Source organism: Peromyscus californicus, unplaced genomic scaffold, assembly GCF_007827085.1.
Source record: "Peromyscus californicus insignis strain IS unplaced genomic scaffold, ASM782708v3 Scaffold_12__1_contigs__length_115047231, whole genome shotgun sequence".
NCBI lineage: Eukaryota > Metazoa > Chordata > Mammalia > Rodentia > Cricetidae > Peromyscus > Peromyscus californicus.
The window spans coordinates 108,629,605-108,640,430 of NW_026294413.1; the positions used below are offsets into that span (position 1 = coordinate 108,629,605).

The 10,826-nt window shown below is 42.5% G+C and overlaps 1 protein-coding gene across 1 annotated transcript in view; it reads right to left on the reverse strand.

Annotated features, from left to right (window-relative positions):
* CUNH3orf49 (chromosome unknown C3orf49 homolog) overlaps positions 1-10,308 on the reverse strand; it is a 20,686-nt gene extending 10,378 nt beyond the window's left edge. Inside the window, exons 1-2 of the mRNA XM_052734103.1 lie at positions 4,553-10,308; positions 1,578-1,900 (exon numbers count right to left, since the gene is read on the reverse strand). Of these exons, the coding sequence (XP_052590063.1) occupies positions 1,578-1,900; positions 4,553-4,677 (448 nt within the window). The 5' untranslated portion in view covers positions 4,678-10,308. The remainder of the gene's footprint in view (positions 1-1,577; positions 1,901-4,552) is intronic.
* Positions 10,309-10,826: the final 518 nt, after the last annotated feature.

The window sequence follows — 10,826 nt, forward strand, 5'->3', positions numbered from 1 at the left end:
AGCCACTAATAAGTTGTCCAAATAAACCTCCACCCATGCTCATGCAAACAACCTTAATTAAACTCAGTCTCTCTCTCTCTCTCTCTCTCTCTCTCTCTCTCTCTCTCTCTCTCTCTCTCTCTCTCTCTCTCTCTCTCTCTCACACACACACACACACACACACACACACACACCCCAAAGACATGAAAATAGGAAGGGAGCTTGTGGGAAGTGGGGAAGGGGGTTCAGCAGGAGAGAGGTAGTGATGAAAGAGGATGTGAGGGTAAAGCAATCACCCCAAAACATAAGCAGTCGATGAAGTTGTCAAAGAATAAAAATAAGTAGATTTTTAAATTATATAAATGATGGGTCTGGAGAGATGTATCAGTGGTTAAAGGCACTGACTGCCTTTCAGAGGACCTAAGTTCAATTTTCAGCACACATATGATGGCTCACAACTATCTGTAAGTCAGATACCTGCAGATTTGATGCCCTCTTTTGGTCTCTGTGGAGCATCAAGCAAGCATGTGGAACACAGACATATGCAGGCAAAATAAAATACTCATACACATAAAATTTAAAAATATATAAACAAAATCAAGCCTCCTTTATGTCTTGCCAAATTATGGATTTCATTCCCCCAATTCTCTGTGCAGCCTCTGCTGCTGGAACTGGCTATTTGGAAGGCTGTGTTGTACCTCCTATAGATGGAAAACAAGAATCCCACCATAGTTTCATTTTCTAATGTATGCGTGTGTATGTATGTCCACACTTATGCACATGTATGCATGTACATTTAAATTAAAAGTTAGTTTAGAAGCCAGGCGGTGGTGATCAGGCCTTTAATCCCAGCAGACAGATCGCCGTGAGTTCCAGGCCTGCTTACAGAGCAAGTTCCAGGATAGTCAGGTCTACAAAAAAACCCCTGTCTTGAAAACAAACAAAAACAAACGGACAAAGTTAGTTTAGAACGACTCAATAACTTATTAACCAGACTCAGAGGAACCTCAAAGACAATATAATCTATTTTTTCTCAAATTTTATACATATATTAAATTGTATACATATATTAATGAGCCAACTGAGGGGGATCCCGGTAGAGTATAAAGTTTGACTCAGTTGACCTAGATGTAGCCAAAGATTTTGCGTTTTAGACAAGCTCCTCAGAGTTGCCATACCTAGAGGAGAAGGTTAAAATTTTGCCACTCTAACAAAATACCTGAGATAATTAACCTATGAAGAGAAATAGATCTTTTGGTTCAGGTCTTAGATTTTTCAAGCCCATGACCCAACAGACCCAATGCCTCTGTTAGGGATAACAAACAGCAACCGTGGGTAGTGTGTAATGGAGCAAAGCCACACTTTATGATCAGGAAGTCAAGGAGGAAGACAATGAGTTTGGTTGGATCGTGCATTCCTCTTGCTAGGGCATGTTTCCAATAACTTAGGGAAATCCCCATCAACCCCACTTCCTGATAACAACACCCAAAGAGACAAGCCAATGCAAGTGTCTTTGGGGACATTCAACATCTAAACTTCTGTCCATACTCATTTTACTGTTCCTCTTGGCTACTTAATATTAAATTGCCATTGGTTACCATTCTGTGAGAGCTTTCTCATCCTCGGCTTTGTAAACAACCTGGGAGATGGAAGCTCCTTGACAAGTCTAGGCAGCAGGCCTTGTGTGTTGGAGAGGGCGACTTCCATCTGCCCTGTAGGGCTCTCCCTGCCAGCTCGGGCTGACTGGCTTCCACACTTGCAGGACAGCATTTTCCCAAAAGCACTCTTCATTTTCTTCATCAGGTTTCTTTTCTGATTACTTTGATTTTCATGAAACTCCAAGTCACTTTCATTTAGTGATTCCTCTTTGGGGACCAACACGTTTTGTTTAGCTAAGTTGGTAGACACAGCTCTATGCCATCTAAACAAAAATGGAAACAAACTGCATTAATGATATAAAAAAAATTGAGGGCCAGAGACATGGCTCAATCAGTAAAGAGCTTGCTGTGCAAATATGGGGACCTAAGTTTGGATCCCTAGAGCACACATAAAATGTTTGGTGGGCATGGAGACAGGAAGGTCACCAGGGCTGGCTGAGCAGTCAGCCTGGTGGAAAAATAGCACATTCCAGGATAGGAGAGACCTTGTCTCAAGGGCATAAGGCAGAGAGCCATAGAGTAAGACAATTGATATCCTCCTCTGCCCTCTGTACTAGCGTACACAGGTACACACACCTCCACCCCCCTACACACACACACAACTACTCACAGGTTCTCCCAGTGGCTGCTATTCATTCCTTGGAGAATGTCATCTAAATGGAACCTTGCCGTGGAAAACATCCCAAGCTTCCAGCATTTGTCTCTGTTTTATTTTATTTTATTTTATCTTATTTTATTTTATTGGTGCTGGGGGTAGAATGCACAACCTTGGAATGCTAAACAAGCATTGTACTAATAAGCCCTACCCTCAGCTCTAGGACGTACATGTTTGTTATAGAATTCTGTGGAGCCAATGCTTCCCCTCTTTTCATTGCTGAGTGATACACCACAATGTGGATATACCATGCTGTGTTCATAACCATCCACCCATAGAAGAACATTTGAATTGTTTCCATTTGGGAGCTATTATGAACAAAACTATAAACATCAGGGTACAAGCTTTTCTGTGAACATAAATCTTCGTTTCCTCAGCATGAAATCCCAGCTGTAGTGTGACATGATTGCATTGCTACACTATCATACACTATCATATACAATAGTATGTTTATATGTTATACATGTTTCTAACTTGGATTAAAAGAAATTAATGAGCATTAAAATGTTCTTCATATACTACCTAATGTATCTCAGGTACCACCATAACGGTGTTTTTACTTTCCAGCAAAACATTGCTCCCAACTGGGTATATATCTCTCAGCATCAGAGACAGTTATCTTTGGGAGAGATTCTAGTGGGCATGTGGTCACTGGAGTTTGACGGTATTGATCTCAGAACCATACCTTTGGACTGAACACCCTTGGGCATGTTATTTAATTCTTACAAGTTTTAGTTCTCTCAATCTGAAAATAGAAGGAAATAATTTGTATGTTTGGATCCTAATAAAGCATTCAATATGTGACAGGCGTTATTAGCCTATGGATAAAATGAGGAAACACATTCTAGAGGTAAAAGGAAGGCAGCCTCATGGGCTGAACTCCTTCTCTCCAGGAGAAAGGCCACAGAAGGAAATAGGCACCTCCTGGGGTCACTATTCACCCTGAAGACCTAATGGTTGTGCAGAGCTGTTTCAGTAAAGGATCCCGAGGAAGGGGCTCCATTTCCTTACTTACCCAAAGATAACTTGTCAGCCAGGATCAACCTTCTGTGGACCCCCTGAGACTTAGTAACTTTAATGTTTTAATAACTTATACTGCCATGAATATGTCCACAACCACTCACATACAATAGAAACACATCTCAGGATGTTAATGGATCCCGAAGGCCCTCTGTGTAGCTGCTCAGGTTAAGACAAATATTTTGCTTTAAGCAGGCAGTGGTGGCACAAATCTTTTCCCCTCAGCACACAGGACACCAGTGTGGGAGGACTGAGCACAAAGCCAGCCTGGGCTGTTACAGAACCACCAGCCTCAGAAACAGCAAATAGACACTCACGTCATGTCTGATTTCTAAACCACGGTTAGAGAAGGTAGCTTGTTCCAGGACCTAGGAAAAGAATGCCTATCGTGTCTGTAACAGAGAGGAACTTTCCTTTTCAAGTTTTTTGCTTACTTTTGTTCTTGTTTGTTCGTAATGGATTTATTTGCCCACATTGTTTCCTCCTTAAACCTTGATTTCTTTGTGGAAGTGAACAGCCAGCCCTACAATATTTTACTTTATACATGCAAGTGTAGAAGCATAACCTGTGACATCCCAGCACCTCAGATAAACAACTCATCCGAATTTCTCAGAGCTGTGACTTATGGGTCTACTACAGAAGGTGCCCAAATACAATGGAACCTGAACTGCCAAACTGAAATTCAAAACGAAAATGTGGTACTATTGTTCTTTATGGTTTTGTCATTGGCAAGAAATACCAGGTCTCAGGCAATTTTGATGTTTTACTGAAGAGAGTTCAATGGTAAAATGGGGTTAGGACACATTTCAACAGTGAAAGTTGCTTTAGCAGGGAACAGAAAGCATTGATCGTGGTTATACACAGATTGCATTAATATATTTTCAAAATTGCATATTCATTGGTGTGGGATATGAGAAGACTAAAATACTGATATTGAAAAGGTATCAACTTAATACTGACATTAATCTCATAAGACACATTAAAACTCAAATTCAGGTGGAAAGTAAAGCCTTTTCTTTATTAAAATTGAGGCACTAATAACTGCAAAACATGATTTCAACAGTACTCTAGATCCTGACCCAACGCAGCACCTCCTCCTTCCTAGAACACATACAGTCTGGATTTTTAAATTATATTGCTTAAATGGAGACAGCACCTTCTCTGGTCATCGTAATGAATCTTATATAATGAAAGACCCCAAAAGTAACCATGGGAAAGGAAGCGAGTCCTTGTCACTTACCTTTCTATCCCTTTCCCTTTGAATGAGCCATTTTTCCTTTTGGGTTGCTGAATTCTGCGGTACTGGCCAATCTTCCCATAGGCAAGCTTTAGGGGTTCAGGATGGCACAACTGAGGGTACTCCATTCTGTCGGTTCCACCTCTGATAACCGCTTTGGGGTTCTTTAGCTCTTGAGCTAAGAACTTCTAAACAAAATCATCCCATGACAGAGAGCACTGCCTAGTTTTTGGATGTTTGGAGCAAAATACGTAGGAAAATTTTGGAATCTCCTCCTCCAGGTGTGGGACTGGCCAAAATTTACTTCAGAGGCCTCCAGTGATGCATGTAACAGAAGTGTGGGGAATTCCACGGTACCTTGTGAAATACTACACAGAGAAGGCACATTCAGAATAAAAAGTCACAGCATAATTGGTAATCATATTAGATATTCTTGTGTTAGTTCTGTAAGGGAGGAAGAGACTGGGTCTTGAGCTTTTCTGTTAGACCTGTCAGCAGATGAATGTTATTCCATGGGACGCGCACAAAGAGGCAAGCCGCTGTTTGGCTGTCTCTGTGGTCACTGAGAGGGTGACTTCATTACATCTTGAATTTCTGTTGAAGACCCTTAAAGCTCAAGGTTTAAAAGTTCAGTACCGCACCACCTGCATGTTCTTTCTGCATTTGTTTTATGGATAAGGGCAAATCGCACCTAGGTGAGAATTTACCACAAGGTGGCAGCAGACACTAGGCTATAGCTTAGTCTCATCGCTCATTGGCCTTTGGAGTTACTGAGTTCAACAGGACTGGATGCTTAAAAGGAAAGCCTCTGGAAAGCCGATGAAAGTAAACATAATTTACTCTGCTTCCTGTGTTTGTAGCCATCAGTAATTTATATTATTTAAATGCATAGCATTTAGTTGGGGGTCTTGTTCAAATGCTGATTTCAATACAGTACATTTGAGATGGGACCCAATATACAAGTCTCACAGATTCTCAGGTGGTGCTGATAATTTTGGTACAGGGGATTTTGTATGTTTCAGTATCTTGGAGAAGAGCTTCAGATGAAGCAAGGGGCTGGTACTATGACTTAGGGTTGAACACTGGGTTCAAAACTCAGCACACACACACACATACACACACACACACACACACACACACACACACACACACACAGCAGAAATAAAAAGTGTACCATGGAGGTGCTAAGATGGAGTGAGTGTTCAGACAGGACATCTGAACTTCTGCTCCAGCCTGGTGGTGTGACCTGATTCAGGTCACCTCACCTATGTGTACTTATTTTCTTATCTCTCAAATAGGAATGCTATGGGGTGCCATCAATGCTTTATAGTGAGATTCAAAGTAGAAACTCTGCCCAAGAAATGGACCTTAGGGAACATGTTGGACGTCTCAGGATGCAGATGGCCTCTGGCTCACACTGGAGGGGACTGCACTACACTGTGATTGAGCTGCTTGGTCCCTTGGAGCCCTTTCCAGTCTGGTTTTCCTTTAGGTGAAAATTATAGGTATTAGAATGAATAGATACATAAATGCACAATTCCTTCAAGCAGGATTTTTCACACAGTGATTGGTGTTGCATCTTTATTCTGTTGGATTCAATCAAATATGTGGTCGGCTGTGGCTAAATTTTATGTTAGGAAGAAAAAGGTTATTTTATTCATGTGAATGTGTGTTCATGTTTGCACGTGTCTCTCTGTGTGTAAATCTGCCTGCGTGAAATAGGCCAAAACATGTGAGGCTGTCACTTCCTGTAGGTCACAGAACAATCCTGAAGCATATAATCTGGCTAAAAAAAAATGTCCAGGGAAGAAGAACTAGGACACACACATATATCAGTTTTGAAGTCAGGCCGGATTTAAATCCTAGTTTTATACCTAATAAGCTGTGGGATCTTAGGAAATGGGAGAAAAAAACTCCCTGAGGCCCAGTTTTGTCATGTTTAAAACAGAGAATAATCAATGACACCTCCCACCAGGGTGGAGTCTGCCTTTCAGCTCTCAACAAATATTTGAATGCTTAGTGGTTGCTAGGCACTGATATGGACGTCAGGGACGCTGCAGTGAATAGTGACCCTTCCTCCCACCCCGCCACACACACAATCCAAACTACCTTAAAGTGCTCCGGGAGAGCCTGACAAAAACAGATGAAAAATAATTTCAGCTAGTGGTGAACGCTCTGAAGAAACAAAAAGGGACCATAGGGTCAAATGACAAGGTTGAGGGGTCACACTGGATGGAAACACTGGGGAGTCTCTCTGGTGCGGTCTTTGGGCCTGAAAGCTGAACAAGGAAACAGTGTGTGAAGATCTTCATGGTTCAGACAGATGGAACGAGACACAGGGTGTGTGTGTGTGTGTGTGTGTGTGTGTGTGTGTGTGTGTGTGTGTGATAAGCTAAGATATAATCTGGACTAAACCAGCTAATGACAACATACCACCTTAAAGTTGTCTCAGCTGGCTCTTCAGAGAAAGGGGAAGGGAAGTTAGCAGGGATTATAAGGAACTCATCCATTCATATTTATTCAGGGCAGTGGAATCTAGCCTGGAAAGAAATTACTTAGAATTCCTGCTAGGATTTACAATTCTTGAAGAGGAACTTGTACTCTAGGTATGTTTACAAATAAATTGTTCCAGGAACTGATAAAGGATGCTACATAAAACTAGAAAGCCACCATAGAAAAAGTTATCAAGGGACCAAGAAAAGCCTCTTAGAGAGGTGACATCTGAGATGAGATATTTCATGGGACAAACTGAGTTAAGACTTGGGAGAGGAATTTAAAGAACAAATAACCACCTAACCAAGAACTGGGAGGTGGATGTGAACTAGGCACATGTGAGCGCAGAAAGATCAGTGTGGTAGGCATGTGGGGGCAGGGGAGAACACTGCACCTATGTCTTAAAAATCACAGCTCAGAAGATGTGCTGGAGATGGAAGACACCTGTGGGAAGGGCAGGCAGGGAATTAGTTCAGGCACCACCGGATGGTGATGGCTGGGTCCACCGACAGGAAGTGTAATGAACTGGACGTGGGGGGAAGGCTAGGGAGTTAGGGTGTTCCAGTAGTCCAAGTACAAGAACACAGAAGTGTGAAGCTGTCATTATGGTCAGCCATTAAAGGCTAAGGCTCACAGCTAAAGAAACAAGAACACAGTAGTTTCACTAAGGAGTACTCAACAGAGCTGGAGACAAAGGTACAAGTCCAAGTTTCGCCATAAATCTAGTTTTCTTTTTGACAGCCCTCACAGTCCATGGCTTGGAACCACCCCAGGTGAGCATTTCCTGACCATTTGTACAAGTCCCTCTGAAAGCCAATAAGCTGCCCACAGCAGGTCAAAGTCTGGTTCAAACACAGCATCCCTTGCTCTCAACATTATCCTTCGGTTGAACACACATGAGATTGCATAATCCTATTTCAGTTACCATGGCAACAGTTGACTCCTATAGAGATAGCAATTGATTGAAATCTCTAAATCAGAGATTTCGAACATGACTCCCTGCAGGAGCCTGGAATGGATTTGTGAGAAGCAATGGAATGTGGTAGGGAGGGGTAGGAACTCTGGCAAACTGTAAAGTATTGGGATAATCAAATGTTACTGAACCACACATTTTTTGAGCTTTGTGAATATAAAAATATGATTCACAGCCCATAGTTGGCTTGGAGGTCACCACTCTGCTGTCTTTTCCAGGTATTTTTGTGTTAACTCTCCAAGCAGCCAGGTCTTGTGAAGGGACCCCAAAGTAGCTTGACCACACAGCAGCCATAACAGGCTTAGGGGCCTACACACAGCTTCTGTGACAGGCTTACTGGCAGGCAACACCCAGATCCAGGAAAAGCCTTAAGCTGATACCACCCAGGGATCCACCCAGGGATGAGGAAGTACCTGACATCCCAAACATTCCAACCATTAGATAAGGTGACCAGATGTCCTTGAGTCTAGCACACACCTATTTTTTGTTTTACAGATACCCTTAGACAAATGTCAGCCAGTCAGGGTCCTGGATCCTGGAAATCCCCTCACCCCAACCTCTGCTATGATAAAAACTCTGCCCCACCTGGGCTCAGGGCTCCCTGTTCTCACCACTGTGTTGGACAGCCAGAGGGATCAAATTCTGGAGCTTGAAATAAAGGCTCTTTGCTTTTACATGTGGAATTTGGTCTCCGTGGTGGTCTTTTGGGGTCCCCGCGATCTGGGCATAACAGTCTTTGCCACTGATACTCTCAGATCTGGTCCTCCTATGGCCCAGGTTTCAACTTGGACTCATAACATTCAGATGGCTCTTGGCCACTTTCAGGCTGTTTTTGCATTTTACCTCTAATCTGGTCTGCTTAGCAACTTGCAAGTCCTCTGCAAATCCAGTAAACTGAGACTCTGGCTCTTGATTTTAAGCCTGGGTATAATGAACACACCAAGCAAGACAGGACAATGTGGAGCAGGGTCACTAGTAAATGATATCCTTTCAAATCTTAATGAGCCAAGCGAGCTCATTTCTGGAAAGCCCACTAATGCTAGCCACCCCCACCTTCACCACAAACACCCATCTCCACCCCAGACCCCTGAATCAGAGTTTGTTTTCCACCGTGCTTAAATAAATCCCTTTGCTGGAGCTTTAGTGCTAAGCAGAGAGGTGTCGCTTTACAGATCAAGGAAGTGTGTACACGGTGCCTAGAGACAGTGGTCTCATAAAGAGATCTGCACCAACAATGTGGATACCTTAGAAGTCAGCAAGAAGGGTTGGAAGACAGTGTCTGAAGCCACCGGAGCCCTGAGTCAGCCATGCTTTCTGCCCATTTCTTCCTTGTATTGCTTGCTGCCTCAGGTTAGTGCTTCTGACTTTGGACTCCCACTAATGAAGCAACAGTTGGATTGTCTTCCACTGAGCTCCTTGTCACACGTTCTAGCACTTTCTTGGGGTTGGTCTTGTGAACTCAAATGCTCCATGGTTGTACCTCATTGGACAATCTACCTTCTTCTCAAAATGCTTTCATACATGCAGCTTACAAAGGGGAATAGGGCAAGTTCTCTGGGAGACAATGGTCATTTCTACTAGTGTCTGAAATCTGGAACCTCAGAGGTGAACGTCCATGGAAGGATTACCTATAAAACTGCACAGTGATTAAAAAAAAAAATTATGTGGCTCATTTGCAATATCAAGAACTAGGAGAAATATTGCAGGTAGTGTAATGACATTGGTGCATGGGAGGCCCTGGTGGGTTGGGCCAAGGTGAGGGAGGGATGGTGATGGGCGAGGGAAACCTCCATGCAGATGCAGCAGCGAGTGGCATGAGGCAGTGGAAAGTTACTTATACCATGCAGACACAGCATCCACCCATGTGGAGAGTTTATTTTTGGGGGGAGGGTAGAGGGAATAGAAGGAGGGAGAGAGAGAGAAAAAGAGGGAAAGAGAGAGAGAGAGAGAGAGAGAGAGAGAGAGAGAGGGAAAGCAGAGATGTGCACACCTCATGGTGAGAAAGGGAAGAAGGAGAGGAAGAAGAAGGGAGGGGTTTTCCTTAGGAGGCTTTTATGTAAATGAGGTCAGGATGCTGACAAGGAGACAATCAAAATGGCTGGTACTGTGTTCGTCCCACAGTGTCAGAGCAAGGTGCTCTGATGCACAGGCAGACGGTTGGAAGTGTGAACTCCAGAATATCTCTTTTAAATGTCTATTTGATTCATAATGAGGTAGGCATAGAAAGTCCTGGAAACACATATACTAAGAATTTAGTAGTGATTATTTTTGAGGTTACAGGTAGAAGTGGTAGAGTTGGAAAAATGGGGAAGAATATATAGGTGATTTGAGTTTTACTTTCCTTTATATATTTTTTTATTTAATTAAAGTAACATAAGTTCTATTTTCCATGAAAAGAGCATGTAACATGTCTTAGTAATACTTTAAAATATTGATTCATGTTGGAATGTTATTTAAGTACTTTGAATCAAGTAAAATCATCTTTAATTTTTACCATCTTTTAAAAAGGACTTTCAACAATGTGGTTACTAGGAAACTTTAAATTACATGTTGGATAGACTTTTAATTCTAAACTCTTTGCATGAATTTTTCTCTTTTGATTTTTTTTTTTTTTTTGAGAAAGGGTCTCACTGAGTGGCCCTGGTAAGTCTGAAACTTACTCTGTAGGGTGGCCTTGAATTCACTGACATCCACCTGCCTCTGCTTCCTGCGTGCTGGATTAAAGGTGTGTACCGTCAACTTTTGCTGACCTATGCATATCTGTCTGCAAGACTTGGGATTTTTAGGACCTTAACGAATGGGGAGGATTAC